The 19536-nt window shown below is 36.4% G+C and overlaps 1 protein-coding gene across 1 annotated transcript in view; it reads left to right on the forward strand.

Annotated features, from left to right (window-relative positions):
* Positions 1 to 19536, forward strand: part of eys (eyes shut homolog) — a 209230-nt gene that overhangs the window by 85733 nt on the left and 103961 nt on the right. The window contains exon 21 of the mRNA XM_059517129.1: positions 2685 to 2944. Within this exon, the coding sequence (XP_059373112.1) occupies positions 2685 to 2944 (260 nt within the window). The remainder of the gene's footprint in view (positions 1 to 2684; positions 2945 to 19536) is intronic.

A 19536-nucleotide genomic window follows, 5' to 3' on the forward strand; every position in this document is an offset into this window, starting at 1 on the left:
CAAATGCATCACTGCGCTTCGATTCAGAAGGCCTTTATTAATCCCCAAGAGCCGTGTGGAGCACTTCTTTTGATGGATTTATGCACTTTATTTTGCTTCAAAATCTAGACCACAATTCCCTGCCATTATAAAGCTTGGAAGAGCCAGGACATTTTTTTATATAACTCTGTTTGTATTCATCTGAAAGAAGAAAGGCATATTCACCTAGGATGGCTTAAGGGTGAGTAAATCATGGGGTAATTTAAATTTTTTTATAATTTTGACATTACTGAAGACATTAGCATGTTACTGGTTCTCTAATATTGATATTTACAATAATATAAATTATTATAATAATTATTATTTGTTGTAGTTGTACAGTAGTATGTGTATTTGATTATTGCAATAAGCTATATTGTGATAATCTTGCAGCCAAATTTATTTATTTAAATTGTACTTTCAATATAATTACTTATTAGCTGTTCATCAACTCACGAACCCCCTGCAGTTCCCTCGCAAACTTCCAGGGGCTCATTAACCTGCATTAGTGAAACCCTGGACTATATGAAAAACAGCACTAAGTTTAGCCACCTATTCTCTTGTCAAACAGAGACAGACTGCACTTTCACAAATGTGTGAGATAATGAATTGCAGATGGCAGGTAAAACAAATGAATCAATCAATGGAGCACAGCAGGTGGAGGTCTCTCTCAATCAGTGACTCTCTTGAGGAAAAAGCTCCTGCTTCTGAGTCACCTAATATCCCCTCTTGCTAAGGGCAGCAGAGGGAGGAAGAGAGAGAAAGAGGGAAGAAAATAGACTGAAACGAGAGAGAGAATAGAGGATGGGTTTGAGATGGGGATTGGCAGCACGGCTGTAAGATCACTGCCACCAAGTGGAATGTAGATCCCTCCGGCACTCTCTGGGATTCACTCTGGTAAATATAATCCCAGCTCGCCGCTCTAACCTCACAGTGTCCTACTTCCAGCTGTCTGGGATTTAATGGTCCTTAGACCAATAGTGCAATTAACCTATAAATCCCCTCAGCTGTCCAGAAATCTCCCAACAGTGATTCCATTTTGAAAATGAATGGCAATGTAAAGTAAAATAGTTTTGTTTGGAGCTTGATTAGCTTTTTGGAATAGATAGATTTGTGGCACATAATAGCCAATGTCTGTAAGCTTTGCTGACAATACTAACTTTAACAGATAAACAGGTTAGATTTTTGTGACATAAACTAAAACTTACTGGCTATTTAAAATAAATACATACATAAAAAGAGACAATCCATTTGATATCCAACAAATTTCAACAGGAAATACATCAAATGACTGTGCACGTCAAGCTATAAAGTGGCCTTTATGATTGAATTCAGTAGTTTTCTTATATTTTGTGTAAGTAATTTACTGTATCTCATGGGCTGTTTAATGGGTGTTTTGATTATGACAATGATAGAAGATTTTTGAAATGAAAACGCTATGATTTTCATCTGCAGTTCTGCCAGATAATTATGACTCATTGTTCATTTTATTTTAATAACATCTGAAGGAATATCATGTATAGTCTCTTTAAAATAGCTTTTGTGTCGTTTTTCCCCCAGAAATTAAGTAGAAGGTTTCATTTATAACAGTTTAGTTCATGACACACATTGTAATCCTGGTCTAAAATTAACAAAAAGGGATTTTCAGAGACATATGACATTCATTAATGAAAAGCACCACAGGGTAAAGCCAAATCGGAGTTTGCCCCTGGGGAATTTGCTTTTATGCTACAAGGTCACTGTGTGCCAGGAGTGTCAGTTGGTCTGTACATTAATGAATATTTTAATAGTACAATATTATTTTCCTCTGTACTTTCACAATGGCATTCCAAAGGATTCCAAAAAATCAAGACACTATTATTTTCTAAATTATGTTTTAAAAGGATAGACCAACCGACAATTAAAATTCTGTCTTCATTTACTCGCGCTCATGTTGTTCCAAACCAGTACATCTTTGTCCTTCGTCAAATACAAAAGATTATTATTATTTTTTAAGGATATCCTTGCTGAACTTTTCCAATAAAAAAGGTTAAAGAAAGAATAAATGGTAAGTGGGGTTGTAAAGTTCCAAAATTATTATTATAATTTTTTTATTATTATTATTTCAATTTTAAATGAATGCAGTTCTGTTGAACTTTCTAGTGCTAAAGAAATGTATCTAATTTCAAGCAGCACAGCTGTTGTCAACATTGATCATATAATGTTGACACTGACAGCTACAGTAATGGCTGATAAAAATTTTGATTTGCAATCACAGGAATAAATTACATTTTTAAATATATTAAATTAGAATACATTTCATTTAAATTCTAGCATTATTTCAGTCTTATTGTTTTTTTGTTTTGTTTTTTTTTTACTGTATTTTAACAACAAATGCAGCCTTGGGGAGCATTAGAGACTTTTTCAAAAAACATAAAAACAAATCTTTCTAAACCCAAACTTTTAAACAGTATTGTAGCACAAAAGTGATATGAGGTACTTTCTGATTCTCTTTTATGGTGCAGTTTTTGTAATTTTAAAGCTTGACACCATTTGGTCGTAATTCATGTTTGTTATACAGAAAAGAGTTGCCACAGTATTCATCAAAAATAATAAAAAAGTCATGTCAGCTTAAAATTTATTGAAAAACAATGAACTTTTGTGAAAATACTTCTTTTGCCTCATAGGTGTATGTGTCCTCATGGCTGGACAGGCCTGGATTGTGGAGAGGATGTGAAGGAATGTTCTTCCTCTCCCTGCCTGAACGGTGCACAATGTTTGGAGTCTGACATCCCAGGGGAGTTTTCCTGCACCTGCCCGCCCTTCTTTACCGGCCTCCTCTGTGAACAGACCTTCAACCCCTGCGACCTGCGGCATAAGCCCTGCCTGCACAACTCTACCTGCCATGCCAAGTCAGATGGAACCGCCCTCTGTGTTTGCCCAGTCGGTGAGATATACCATCCCAACTATATTGTTGTATAGTTATAGATATATATAACTATAGATTGTCCCGGTTCCGGTTGGGTGAATGCTGGCGCGATTTGGCTGCTGCTGCTCTCCGGTGTGTTTTTATCATTTTAAATATTTTATTTCATAACACTCTCTACCTCTGCAGACTGCAATCGACTGACACGATGTGGATTTACCATCGTTTCTCACGTGTCACCATTGTCTGGAATGTTTTATCGTCATTGCTTCATCCAACGACCTTGCTGTTTCTGTATACAGCGACTGAACTTCACCGGTTGCGGTGCTACTCTGCTGAGCCTCCGCCTTCACTCTACCCTGACCAGGATATTGTTCATCGTCCCCGTCCCAAATACATCCATCACGGGTCTCGTCGGGGTTTTAGGTACTATGCCTTGAAGGATTTAAGATCATTTTGGACCTCGACTCCCAGAGCAGCAAGGAAAACTCGGCGGACTATTGACCAGAGCGCGCTAACTAGCGTATCCAGATCGACCAGCTCTTCGTTCGGTGGAAATGAGCTCAAAGTCCGACTCCTCAACATCCTTTCACTTTCCAACAAGGGTCTTCTTATCAGCGACATTATTGACAATAGTAAGTTTGATTTCTTCTGCTTGGTTGAGACCTGGCAGCAGGAGAATGACTTCCTTGAGTTGAATCATGCATGTCCTCCTGGGTTTGTTTACATTTCGCAACCTCGTATCTCCAGATGCGGGGAGGCCTCGCGATACTTCACAACTCGATTTATAAAACGTCCCCGCTGTCTGTACAAAACTATGTTTCTTTTGAATCAGCTGCACTACTCATCAGCGGTCCAACACCCACAGTTTTAGCTGTTATTTACTGGCCTCCGAAATACTGCAATACTTTTATAAGTGAATTTTGTGCATTTTTAACCCATCTGTGTACCTTATCACCCAATCTTATTCTCCTGGGTGATTTTAACATTCATATGGATACTGCCGGTAACCCACTCACAAGGGATTTCAATTCTTGCTTAGATAGTTTTGGTCTCCAACAATATGTGAACTTTCCAACTCACTCTAAAGGCCACACTCTAGACTTTATCTGTCACACATCGGGACTGTACTGCAGATGTAATACCCATATCTGATCATAAATTGCTTTCCTTTAATGCTGATGTTACACTCTCTAAATCCAAACAACAACGTTTGATGTTATTTTGGAATATAAAAAAGATCGACCCTTCTGTTCTGACTGCCGCAATTGCTGATTTTCCACTCAGTGACCAGCTCACTTCTACTGACAATTTGGTCTCCTTTTACTACTTTGAACTACAGCAGCTCCTTGATACTCTTGCACCTCTTAAAACTCGGACTGTATCATTCACCCATTCTGCGCCCTGGTTCACTCCTGAACTTCGCCAGCTCAAAACCAGAGGCCGGCGTTTGGAACGCCTTTACAAACGAACTGGTCTTATGATACATAGAGAGCTGTATAGTGAACATGTTCATCTTTACAAATATGCTCTTTATGCTGCCAAAAATGTTTTCTATTCACATTTAATTGAGTCTGGAGATGGTAAAACTAAAGCACTGTATTTAACTGTTAATCGTATTCTGAAACCTCCTGACACACTTCCCGCACACCTGTACTGCACTGCTCATTGTGATAAATTTATGTCTTTCTTCAATGACAAAATAACTACCATACACCAACAATTGGCCTCTTTGGCTACCCCTTACTGTAGTTCGTCACACAGTGTCTCAATTAATTTGCCCCTCCTCTTCCTTTCTTCTTTCAACTTGCCATCTGAAGAAGAAATTTCTCAGTTAATTTATAAATCAAATTTTTCCACATGTCTACTTGATCCTATACCAACTCATTTGGTAAAGGCCTGTTTTCCCTCTTTATCTTCTCTTATAACTCGTATTATTCACACTTCTCTTAGCTCCGGGATTGTTCCATCATCTTTTAAAATAGCTGCCATAACCCCTGTTCTTAAGAAACTTGGCGCAGACCCAAATAATTTAGATAATTACCGTCCTATCTCAAATCTTCCATTTATTTCAAAAATTCTTGAAAAAGCAGTGGCAGCACAGGTTCATGCTCATCTTAGTAATAATAACTTGTATGAGTGTTTTCAGTCAGGGTTTCGTCCTAAGCATAGCACTGAAACTGCACTAGTGAGAGTAACGAATGACCTGTTAATGGCTGCTGATGGCGGGTTGTTATTCTTGTTCTACTTGACTTGAGTGCAGCTTTTGACACAATTTCAAACAGTATTCTCTTGCATCGACTATCTGGCATTGGTATCACTAGTATTCCTTATACCTGGTTCACTTCATACCTTTCAAACCGCACACAGTTTGTACAACTAAAGAAATTTAATTCCCAACCTTCTCCTGTTAGCGTGGTGTCCCCCAAGGCTAGGCCCCCTATTGTTCCTAATTTACCTTCTCCCACTCAGCAATATCTTTTCAAAATTCGGTATTAAATTTCACTGTTACGCTGATGATACTCAGCTTTACATTTCTACAAACCCTGATTCCATTCTCCCTTCCGCCTGTCTTACCAACTGCCTTCATGTAATAAATGTTTGGTTTTCTGCCAATTTCCTCAAACTTAATGCCAGTAAGACTGATGGTTCTTCCATTTCTCCCTCCCGCCAGGCTAGGAACTTGGGGGTCATCTTTGACAGTACCCTATCATTTGATGCTCACATTAATAACATAACCAGGTCTTGTTATTTTCATCTCCGCAATATTGCTCACCTCCGTCCATTTCTCACTCCGCATAGTTCCTCTATTCTTGTTCATTCGCTTGTCACTTCCCGCATCGATTATTGTAACTCTCTATTATCTGGTCTACCACAAAATCTCTTCATAAACTCCAGCTGATCCAGAATTCTGCAGCTCGTATCATAACCCGGACTTCACCTATTGAACACATCACCTTATCACTTCAACAGCTACATTGGCTTCCTATCAACTTTCAGATTGAATTTAAAATTCTCCTCCTCACATACAAATCTCTTCATAACCTTGCTCCACCTTACCTTTCAGACCTCTTACATCCCTACACCCCTTCTCGAACTCTCCGTTCCTCTTCACTGGGTCTCCTCCATACAACTTCAGCTCGCCTAACCACCATGGGCCATAGGGCCTTTAGTCGTGTTTCTCCTCGTCTTTGGAATTCTCTCCCAGTCAACATCCGTAATTCAGACTCTTTAGCTCAATTTAAAGTCAAACTTAAAACTCATTTATTCAGAACTGCTTATCTTCTATGATTACTTTGTGCACTCAAGTCCAGTATTTTTATTCTTTCTTATTTATTTATTATTATTGCTGTTTTTTATTGACATTGTTATTTGCTGTTATTTTCTGTTTTAATATTGTTACTGTTGTTACTTGTTGTACGGTGACCTTGAGTGGTTTGAAAGGCGCCTTAAATAAAATGCATTATTATTATTATTATTATTATTATTATATCTTACCTTCTGACCCACCCACATGCTGGGTGAGATCTGTCATTCAAAGGTGCCTTATGTTTACTGCTTGTTTAAATTCACGTGCCTTTCACTGTGTTGGTTATTCAGGTAATATTATGCATTTCCTTCTGATTACATCCTTACTAAATGCTTATTTTAGCCCACATTAAATGAACATATGGAGAAAGATATTTTTTTTTCACCACATCCATACATAGATCGGCTAAATGGCCGTTAAAGCCAAAAGATGCTTTTTTCTGCCAGATGGTGTACTTACAGCATCTCCTGCAGGATCTAATGAGGTCATGCCCCAACAAAACCTTGACTCCTTGGCCTCATTGGAGACATTTTGTACACTAAGTATGGACACTTAATTATATTATTATTTCAAAAGATCAAAGATCCTACATAGATTTGGAAATTGAGACAGCAATTTATATAAAATTATTTTTACAAGCTCTTATCTATTTTCCATGAGCAAGTAAGGAAATTTGTTGATGGTCATAGAAAAACCCTGCAATAAAAATCATAGCACTGCTTTGGTGGTATACTGATGATTATAGTTGCCTTACAGGCAGTCAACCTGGATTTGATTTCTTGGTCAGCACACTGATCTTATTGTACCTGTACAGTGACTATAAAGAACTTAACTGGAATATTTAGACACTTCAATTTTTTTTTTTTTTTTTAATGGTTTTAAAAGAAGTCTCATATGCTGACCAAGGTTACATTTATTTGATCAAAGATACAGTAAAAACTGTAATATTGTGAAATATTATTGCAAATTAATATCACTGTTTTCTATTTTAATATATTGTAAAGCTGAATTTTCAGCATCATTACTCCAGTTTTCAGCATCACGTGATCCTTCAGAAATCACTTTAATATGCTGATCTGGTGCTCAAGAAACATTTTTTATTGTTATGAATGATGAAAACAGATGTGCTGCTTAATATTTTTGTGGCAGTTGTAAGAACCGCATTTATTTGAATAAGAAATCTTGTAATACTGTTAATTATTAATGTATCCTAATAACAATATTTCTTAAATTTCTTTAAAAAAATATCAAACAAATAAACGCAGTATTGATATCGATCGTAACCACCCTGCTAATTGTAGACCGCAAATGTGCCAGAGAAACTGGTAAAGCCATACTAAAGTGATTAGCGACCTTTGTAAAACTAAATTTCAGCCATTTCAAACCTTCAAATCTGCTGAAATACTCCACATTTCTGTACTCATAGAAGGAAAGAGTGGCTCATGAGAGGAAACTGTGGCTCTCTGGATATGCATGACTTTCTAGTTTTGTTCTGCCAGCTCTCCCCTGCAGTATTTGTCCATTGATGTCTTCAGCATGGGAGAGAATTATTAAGGATCACACAGTGATTTGAAGCCATTGTAACTGCTTGAATCGTACTTTCTTTCTTGTTAAACGGTGTCTTACCCTTCCCAAGATTTTCCCATTTTCTTTGCTTTCCTATTTTTGACTTTGTCTGCAGAGACAGGACAGACCCTATCACTTCTGCCAAAGAACAAGTTCCAAGTGTTTCATTAAATATTGGCTGCAGGTTTCCATCAAAGGAAGAAGAGCCCTGTCTGATGAATGCATAGAACAGGGGGTGCAAAAGAGGTTTCTGCACAATCTCTTTAATCACAGTGAAGTGTACTCTATTGCACATGCACATACAGTACACGCTCATCTGTCATTTGAAATCCTCCTGATATTATTATGCTCGTTGAGACCTGATCACTTACTCATAATACATGTCTGCTGCATTTCTGGCACAGATTGCTCTAACTTGAAATTTTGCACATTTGTATTCAGTAGATCACAGCGATTCAGATGCTATTACTCATTCAACAGTAGTGAATACCACAGCGCTATGCAACTGTATAATGCAGAGGTCTGTCTCACTGTGTGGTTACTAGGGATGAGTGTGCAAGTGACAACAATGGCAGCAACGCTTTTGGCACTATAATTAGTTGCAATGGCAGTACTTTAAATAAGATTGCATTGTATCCGGATGTACCTGTACAGTAATGATTAAAAGAGCTTCACTACTTGAAGATAATTAAAGTCCTGGGCAAACCAACATATCCAGTATGTAGTCAGTATTTCAAATCACAACCTAGATATAACTGTAGATTTTTTTTAATGATGATGCATGGGCCCTAATAATAGCAATAATTCTGCTAGTCAGTCTTAATAAAATTTGCATCCCTAGTGGCTACCCTAAAATCGTTTACCCTTCTGCTGTATTATTGAATTATAAGCTAAAAAAGTCTAACTCATCACTTTTAACAGTCCATCGAGAGAAAAGCCCATGTTACAGCATGAGATGAACGTGCGCACACCCCTGTCTAGAATGCATCTGGTTGTTTTGAACATGTGGCCAAATGCTTTTTTCCTTGTTATACATCTGACCCACTTCGATGGCACCTGCATGATCAAACCTGCCTGGCATCCCTTCTTTCACTGAGGGCATCCTGAACGAATGAAGTTTGTGGAATAAGAGAGGCCAGTCAGTGAATATGAGTTGTTTTTTTTTTTTTTGTTTTTTTTTGTGACGGTGTAGTAACATATCAGGCAGGAATGAAAAGAATGTTGGGGAGGGATGAGAATAGAGTTCTTTGGCAATCCGTGGATTTATGTTTTGGGGAGAGAAATAGGAAATTATTATCCACTGCTGCATACATTACTGAGCTAGAGATGTGCGTAGGCTCACATGCCACCTCTTTTTCTCTTTATTTCTATCTCTCTCACACAGTATCTCTTTCTCATTCTACACAGTCTCTGACTCACATTCTCAACCCACACTTCATATATTAGTATATGGGTCGCCTGGCAGATACAATGTGTATTATTGTACAACCCATGGATTGAAACCCAGCCAGCATTCCTACAAAAATAACTTATACCCCAAAGCTGCTGTACTTTGCCCTTTTTTGTAGTAGTCTATCCTTTGCAGACTTGTTTATCAACAAATTGTCATAGTTTGCTCACCTTCAAGTTGCTCTAAACCTGTAAATGATATTATATTATATTATATTATATTATATTATATTATATTATATTATATTATATTATATTATATTATATTATATTATATTATATTATATTATATTATATTATATTATATTATATTATATTATATTATATTATATTATGGCTGGGCAAGTTAACACATCATTATTGTGTTAACGCACTAATTGATTAATGCGATAATTATTTTATCACACGTTAACGCTGTTTTTTTTGTGTGTGTGTGGTTTGTTTATTATTATTATTATGAAAGTCCGTTGCTTAATGGCTCTGAATACAAATAAAGACCAATCATGGGTCACAGGATCAAATTATTTAGGTTGAGCATCAGCATTCACAAACCATTATCCACTGTTATTTTTAACAAAAAAATAATGCAACAAGCTCGTAATCATGACTTCATAAATCGGAAATAGGAAGTTTTCTGATAGTACGTGAAGACATTAGAGAAGCACTTGCTCAGCACAGTGGAGTGCATTGTTTTATTAACTTTGTGGTTAATTATTTTGAGTCATATGGGTTGCGGTAACACACACGTCCCTCTCACAGTATATTGCTGTACACATCTATAGCTTTTGCTGCTCAGAAATATTCAGGCAATCATGCAGAAGATCTGCACTCTGGCGAGGTTAGCGCTCAAACTCACTGATCTATATGTAACTGAACCCTGCATTAATGTTATAAGTTAAGATTTTCAATAAATATTTTAACTGCTATTATGTAAAAGGAATACTGTTGTAAAAAAGCACCTTATTTGTTTAAAGTGTTTGCAAACCAAATGTTTGTTCATATACATTAGCAGTAGGCTTAATTTTAAATGAAAAAAGTGCATAATACATAATACACTGCTTTTATTAGTTTTATCACTGCCTTATTAGTTTTGTGCATAACAATGTGATTAATTGCGATTAATTGCAGACAATCGTGTGATTAATCACGATTTAAAAAAAGAATCATTGTCCATTACTAATTTTAATTAAATTAAATTTTATTATATTATATTATTGTTGTCTTTTTTTTATTTTTATTTTTTTTTGTTGAAATAAATTAATACTTTTATTTAACAAGGGTGTATTATTTTCACAAAAGTGTTAAGCAGTTTTCAAACATTTCAAACCCATTAACAGTTTCAAACATTGATGATTGATGTTTCTTGAGCACCAAATCAGCATATTTGAATGAGATCTGAAGGATCATGTGACACTAAAATGGCTGCTGAAAAATCTTGACAAGAAATGCATTTGCTTAAGCCATGTATTCAAGTTTATTCAATTCAAGTTTATTTGTATAGCGCTTTTTACAATACAAATCGTTACAAAGCAACTTTACAGAAAATTATGTTTCTACAATATTTAGTAGTAGCTAGTAGTTTGTGCACGTTTGACAGGATTTTAGAAAAATAAAAATAATAATAATAATACAAGACGTAGTCAGCTAGATGATGAACTATCAATATTATTAATTAATAGTAATTATATGATGCAGTCACACATGTAGCAATAATTGTTAGTTCTGTTTGTTGATTCAAGGTTAGGATCATCTGGGGTCCTCTGAGGGTCAGCATCATCTCTTCTCAGGTGTTCTGGATCCAGACTGGAGCTTGTGTAAATCCTAGCAAAACATAGAAACAAAATAGAGACATCATTAGCATAGCTGCTGATCCAACAAAGTAAAATTAGTTTAACCCAAGCTAAAGAATAAAAATGCAGATGCAACTACACTCACAATTTAAGAGATACATTATTCGAATGCTTGGCGAAAGAGATGCGTTTTTAATCTAGATTTAAACAGAGAGAGTGTGTCTGAACCTGTATGTATACCTTTATGTTTATATATATATATATATATATATATATATATATATATATATATATATATATATATATATATATATATATATATTGTGCCCCCAAAAACAAAAGAATACAGGTTTGGAATGTCAAAATGTACATTTTTTCACAAAAACATTTTCACGTCAAACTTCCTTTTAATTAGACCTTTGTGTAATTTAACGCGGCTGAAGGTTTATAGCTGAATGCTAATCTTGCGCCTCCGTGAATCTCCCCAGCATTCATACAACAGTGTTTTTAAGATTTTTATTCATCACGTGCACGATTATATAGAGCATATATAACCAGCAGTGAAATGTGAGATGTTTAACCAGCAGTGTTATTCTTATGACCTGTCAGTAAATTCAACACTGTGTCCTTGCTTTGATCTATTCTTATTTACAGTTTAATATCATTACTCTTGAACTAGTCTTGTTGGTTGAGTATCTGGCACAGTAATGAACCAAGGCCTCAGCTGAGGCAGGGAGATACTGTAGGTGGCATCAGGAAATGGAACATATCTCTCCATGCAAATTATGCTTTCATGCAATGTTTGTTGAGATACAGGCGCTAAGCCACAAGATCTCACCCTGCCTCTTGTTCAAATGAGCAGGCACAAACCTTTTGTGTTTACACAGAAGCTTGCTTTTAAATAGTTGTACAGCAAGAATAGGAACGGCCGGCAGTAACACCCCTCAACTGAGGGCAGGCGGCCGTGAATGATGAGAGAGAGACTGCAGCAAGTTACTAAGCAGTCAGAGCAGCTGTATGAGTGATGTTGTGATGATGAGCGACATGAGAAAAGACACATCAGTTTAGCTTCAGTATGTTTTGATTCAAATCCTTGTCATTTCAAAGGCTCCCATTACCCCTGCTGACATACAAAGTACCAGTCAAAAGATTGGAGACACCAAAGCCACGTTTCTTTGGGCTGGTACTCTGTGTGTTTCCACAGCAAGAACCAGGATCTAAATAAAGTTCATGGTAAAAAATTGCCTCTCAGAAACTCCCTGCTCGCGAGGTAGTACTTTTTCAAAGGTTCAGAACTTTTGGGGACGGGACTTGGGCGCTGAACATGCTGATTGGTTGAGTTCATGCAGTATTGTGATTTCAACCACCAAATATTCGGATACTTTTCAAAATATTACTGTTATTGTGTCATGAAATGTAGTTTTAAAGGTATTTCAGGCGAGAATGTAGTTGCTTAAAACTTAAAAGACAGCACGTATTTAAAAATGTGTTTTGCTGATTTCGGAGATGGAAGTGGGAGTTCAGTGCTCATGTTTACCGACGAGAGCAATCTCGACTCATCTAGTCCTTCTGACATTTGCCAGATTACCGGTTTAGTTTTTAAATTTTAAATTTAATTCATGGGCAATAACTCTGGAGGACATTCCTGCAGTCAGCATGCCAATTGCACGCTCCCTCAAAACTTGCGACATCTGTGGAATTGTGCTGTGTGATAAAAGTGTACATTTTAGAGTGGCCTTTGCAATAATCATGCTGTCTTGATATCAGCATCTTGATATGCCACACCTGTGAGGTCGATGGATTATCTCGGCAAAGGAGAAGTGCTCACTAACACAGATTTAGACAGATTTGTGAACAATTTTTGAGAGAAATAAGCCTTTTGTGTACATAGAATCTTAGATCTTTGAGTTCAGCTCATGAAAAATGGGGGCAAAAACAAAAGTGTTGCGTTTATAACTTTGTTCAGCTTATAAAGTGAGGAAAATTGAAGTAGCCAAGGTGAGCTGACAACAAGTCTGGGGGGAAAAAGTTCCTGTGAAAAGTTCAAGGTTCAATTGTTCCGGGTAATTTCGGATATATAGAGTGAGAGTGGTTTGGTCCACTGCCTGCTTTCCCCCTTTACCTCACCAACACAAACTAATCCGGTGGTTGTCAATGCAATTTTATCCGTTTTAAACATTGGATGAAGCAATTCTTTTTCTTTAATACAGATGATACTGGATCATTAATAAATTAGTCATGATAAAAAAACTTATTTTCATGAAAAAAAAATTTATAATTATTTTTATTACTTTAATATGATTCTAAAATTAAAATCCATTTTAATGTTTACAAAATTCTGTTTTATTAAAAATCATTTAACTGTCTATGTATGTGGACACCATGCAACAAAGGCGTAAAATGGGACATAAAGCCACAGTTGACAATATGAAATATTGTGGGTGTTTTTTAATGGCACGTTATGCTGTTAATATCAGCTCAGTTACACAACAATAATAAAACAATAATATTACAATATAATAACACTAAAACACATTTTGTAGGAACCTATTAGCAATATGGGCAAATCATGGAAAACATTCACTGCTGATTGTAACCAGTTATACTTTTATCCTTATCCCTCTGGGATATTCTCTATTATTCTATACTGACTCCTGACCTATGCTGTGTCTGTTTGGATGACAAAATGCAAATTTGTCTCCATATGTATGTGTAAAGTTGCCATCTAAATGATTATTTATGTTGATTTATTTGTTAAATGCCAGTTTTATTACAATATAAGACAATTCAAAACATCTTTTCAAAAAATTGAATAAATATACTGCAATCTGACTCCTCTGTTACATGACGTCCACATACGTGGACAGTTGGTTTTTGGTGAATAAAAACTACATTATACTCTAAATTTTAGTTTATAAAATACTAACATATCCATCATGCTTTACTGTACATACAAATATATATATATATCATCAATTGACCTCCTTGTATAAAAGTTTTTCACAGATATGCCTGGGCCATTTAGCACATGGCTATCACTTTCAGCAATCTTAGATTAATGATGTCATCAAGCAATGAATATTTGGAATGCAAGATAGTAGCCACTGATATAATATTGCTCTCAATCTACTGACACTGCCCTCAAGTGTTTTGGAGAAAATTACCATGTTAAATGAACCCTAAATGGAGTTAATTTAACTGTCCACAGATGCGGACATCATGCATGAAAGGGTTAATACCATAGCTTGTTGGATAGTGAGTCACCCACTACAATTAACACCACGATAAGCCTGTGTGTGAACTGATATTTGGCTAATATTGTAGATCTACTGATAAGATACATCCTCAATCCCATATAAAACCTAAAATACTATGTGGAGGATGCTGTAACAAAATTCATAGATCGGGCAAGAAGGAGGTGGGAACCGGCGAAAATTTAAACATGAAACTTTAATTATCAATTGAACAAACACAAAACGAAAGTAAAATTGGCAGCCCCTCACGGACGACTGCCACATAAAACATAACAAAACAGCAACAACACAAATAGTCCAGTCCTGGTTCCCTCTCGTCCTTTACTCCTCCTTTTATTCTTCCGGAGCTCCTCCGTTGGACTCGCTCATTATCATTTACTTCACCAACCTCGCTCCGTTCCCAGGGCTCTCGGCCCCACCCCACTTGTCACAGACGCAAAATAATTTAATAATTTTAATATGACTGTGTGGTGAACCTATAAACCTTAATCATATTTAAACATGGTCTCCATGCTATCTACGCATGCTGTGTACACTTACAATGCCAACCACCAATATTGGTACTCTTGGTAAATATGAGGTGGTTGTGAAAATCAATCTGCATTGTTATCTTTAATTTAAAGAATTCACAAAATTCGAACCTATCAATAAAGTAAAACAATTGAAAATTGGGGGAAACTAACATTATGAAATAAATGTTTTTCTCCAATGCATGTTGGCCAAAATTATTGGCACCCCTAGAAATTCTTATTAGTAAAATATTTCTGAATTATATTCCTATTCATGATTACATTTTTTAGCACACCAGAGTGACTAGGAGTATGAAATTCTCCAACCATGACTTCCTGTTCTACAGTGTTATAAATAGAAGGACACAAATGCCGAAATTCCCTTAATAATCCATCGCAAAGTGTAAAAACAAAGAATATAGTTCTGATGTGCTGAACAAGATTGTTGAGTTTCACAATATAGAAAGTGGCTGTAAGAAAATAGCTAAAGCTTTTAAAATCCCCATTTTCACCATCGGGCAAAGATATTGCCTATATAGCCTATAATAAAAAAAAATCAAACAGCCCCTATATCACCACATGTTGTTCAGAAAGGTTTCAAGAAAAATCCTCTTCACTCATCCAAAAACAAACTCCAGCATATTCAGTTGTCAGACAGGATTGGAACTTCGAATGGGACTTCCTTCTGTGGTCAGATAAAATGAAACAAAACCCACCAGATGGGTTTGGTGCAAACAGGGATAAATAGTACCCCATACCCGCAGTTAAATGTATTGCTGGATCTTTAATGTTGTGGGCCTGTTTTTTTCTGCTGGAGGTCCTGGACATCTTGTTCAGATATTGGCATCATGGATCGTATCAAAAACCAACAGATAAAAAAATCTAAACCTGACTGCCTGACTGAGTGTTCTTCAAACTCATCAAGCATTGTAGGAGAGCTCAGAGCTGTTATCTTGGGAAAAGGGCGTTGCAATAATTGTGGCTAATATGAACTAGAGAAAAACATTTATTTCATAATAAGGGGTGGTGTTGAAATTACTTATTTCATGATAAAGGGGTGGTGTTGGTGCAGTGGATAAGACACATACCTTTGGTGTAAGAGACCTGGGTTCGAATCCACTGTGAGACACTGTAATAATGTAATTAATGATGCAGATTTATTTTCACAGCCACCTTTGCTAATATTTACCAAGGGTAAATTAAAATTTACCTAATTAAATTCATTTATTAATGCCCACTTCAAAAATTGCTCTTAAAAAATTGTATGTATATATTTCCACCCCCCGCCCCCAAATGTTAGATAATATTTACACCCTTTTGCATTTATCAGCATTAACCCTCATAATGAATTTAAAATCTGTATTCTGTTTCTTGATTAAGTGGGCCTCCAAAGATAATGATCAAGCCCTGCATACCCTGTACACTATATACCGCATGGCAATCGTTCCTTCTCTGTGAATCAATTCAATTTGCAGTTGGTGGTTCAGCTTTTGGGCAAATTCCCACGTTCAGAACAAAAGCTTTTTATTTTCTGGTGTGTTTTTTGCTTCCCTCTTCTCATTTTAACCCTCCCTATACAGAGTTTTGCACCCCTGTCTACATTTGTTTGAGATTGTATCCCATTCTAACCAGTCAGTAAATGGCTTCCCTCTGCAGTTGGCCTTATCTTTTCCACTGCATGATTGTATCTCTGCCTATAGTGCATTGCATTGCGAAAAGTATGGGTGGCTGTACATGTGTGGTCTCAAATACATCCTTTTGTTATTTTTCTCTTTGTGTGACAAGCTAATTTCAATAAGAAGTGGTCCGTTTTATCAACATCAATGTGGCGAAATGAAATTCTGTGAAGAATGAAATAGAAGTTATGACTTCATTCTTTATAATTGTATGGCAACAATGAATTGATCAATTCTCCTGAACAACCTCAGACACACAAAGAGACTGTGAATTCTTCATCACATAGAAAATGTGAATAACAGACAGTGTGTATACAAAACAATGACATTCAGTACAGAAATGACTCTAACAATACAAGCACTGAAGTCATTCAGGATGGTCTCATCTTATTGACCTTGATGCAGCCATGGCACTCTCTTCCTTTCACTGGTGCATTACATTAAAGCTTTATGAAACGATAGCTTTATGCTTAATAAACATGAAAATAGCTGAAAGCTGGGGTTTCTAAAGAATCTGCAGCCCGGGAAGGTGGATATCTGTAAGAATTGGATATTTGTACGAGTGAATTTACCTAATAGGTTTCTTCCTGCAGAGCTTTAGCCTGCTGTATATATGGCTGCTATGAATCATGTATGTTAAGTGAGCATATGCTACATGTAGGACACCACTGCAAAAGGTCTGGGAATTTGGCATCCATTATTGAGAAAGCTAGATCTAAGAAATGGCACTGAATGAATCACCTTATTCTGTGAGCCTGCACCTACTTCGGCAACATTTAATGGCATCACATCAATGTGAATACTGGTCAAAAAGTTTGGCACATTAATTATGTTGTCTCCTAAGACACCTTCTTATAGCCATTATATGTATGTTTCGTAGGACAGATAATCGCACGATAAATTGTCTCAGAATTTTTTTTTGTAAAAAAGGGATGCATAATATTATGCTTATTTGCTTATCAATATGCCAATGTGAAACTACATTCTCAGAAGAAAAAATAATAGTACCTTTATAAGAAGTACAACAGCTTGTCACTGGGGTAGTTTGTAGCTTCTTTCCCACTTAAAAGTTCATAAAGGGTCGTTCACACACTTTACTGTGCTATTTTTTTATTTTTTATTTTTTGTAAATGAGCTAGGATGTATCTGACCATTGCGCTCATGTCCTTATTTTTCAATGTCTCACCCATGACAGTGTTCTAAAAACACAGATTTTAAATTAAGTTCCAATTTTATTACAAACAGGCCTACATGCTAAAGTTTACTTCAGGAATAATCGCTCTTTGAGCCCATTTGAGTTATCTGTCTTATCGGCTAGGCATATCGACAGTATTTCATATAGGGTTAATTTTTACATTTTAAGCCTATATCAGCTGATTCTGATCATGTTCAGATAATACTGTGCGTCCCTACAGTATATTGAAATCAATTGTGAGTTGAGTCTTGAGTGTTTTCTTCTTTAGTGCTATTTGTGTAACACAGAGTTAATTGAAAAATGTTTCAAATCTGTCACTTATGAGGTTCTATTTCAGTTAGTATGTTGCCCTAGAAGTGAGGAAGCTTACTATGTTTTAGAACAGAGCTACTGAATAAGTCCAGTCTTGAATACGCAATTAATAATAGTTTGAAATAATAGGCTAAGGGAAAAATATAATGGCATCTAAGAACTGTCTAACTTGTCAAAGCTTTCCCAGGCCAGGAAGAGCCTACGTACTTCAGAACTGTGAACAATGCAGAAGGTTAACTAGAGTTTCTTTAAGTCAAACACATTTATCCTTTAATTATATTTAGATAAATAATTTGTGTGTGCGTTTCATCACAATTAGCCTTTGAGCTGGAATCTCTCACTTTGTGCATCCTGCTTCGTGTACACTCACCGGTTATTATAAATATTTAGCTTTGGCCCTATTTTGCTCATGTCTTTCAGATTGATGATCATGGGCCAAGGCTAATTACCAGTATGCTGTTGATGACGGCTTTCATAAATCTTAGTTATTTATAAAGATTGTTAATAATAGGAATGACTGTTGTTCACCTTGATAAAATTATCAAGCTAGTTAAAGACTCTGGTTTAAAATTTAAAGAATATGCTTGTTTGTGCATAGTACAACTTACATTGACCAACAATTCTTGGGGAATTTATGGGGAAGTCGTGGCCTAGTGGTTAGAGAGTTTGACTCCTAACCTTAGGGTTGTGGGTTTGAATCTCAGGCCGGCAATACCATGACTGAGGTACCCTTGAGCAAGGCACCGAAACCCCAACTGCTCCCCAGACGCCGCAGCATAAATGGCTGTTCACAGTTTGTGTGTGTCCACTGCTCTGTGTGTGTGCACTTTGGATGGGTTAAAGGCAGAGCACAAATTCTGAGTATGGGTCACCATACTTGGCTGAATGTCATGTCACTTTCTTGGTCATGTTAAATTTTTTTTCTAAATAAATTTCATATATTATTATTTTGTATTTTTTATTTATTTATAAATGCAAATATAGATATGACAATGTGGGACCAGCTATATTGGATTTTTATTGTATAATCGTGTACACTCTTGTAATGCAGATTTTATTTGTTTTCAGACTTACTTGTTTCTCAATGTCTTAAGACTAACAGTGAACTTCAAACACCAAGACACATGGCTGTGTTGATATGGCTAAATTTCAAACTAGTCTCATATTTACTTTGGAAGGATGAGTTGTCCCAGGGATTACCTGCACGGCTTTGTGGGGTACGCAGAGGATGCTGGGAAAGAATGATGGAACATTTGTGCAAGCCACAGGTATCTTGCGCTATGTTTTGACAGTGAGGAAACTCCACTCTCACTGTGTGTTCTTGCGGCAGATGCATTAATGTTGACACTCCAAATTGTCCCCCTATAGAGACATTATGATTGACAGTTCATCATGGGCCAGTGCCAGCTGTATATAATCCATCAGATATTGTACTGTACTGTGCATCCATAATGGCAGAGACCCAGTTCTCAGTTGTTTTTGCTAGAATGGAAGGATGATATGTGAAATGAAATTGGGGGTTTATGCCCGTTCAAATCAGCCAACTCTGGAA

Source organism: Carassius carassius, chromosome 30, assembly GCF_963082965.1.
Source record: "Carassius carassius chromosome 30, fCarCar2.1, whole genome shotgun sequence".
NCBI classification, from domain to species: Eukaryota; Metazoa; Chordata; class Actinopteri; order Cypriniformes; family Cyprinidae; genus Carassius; species Carassius carassius.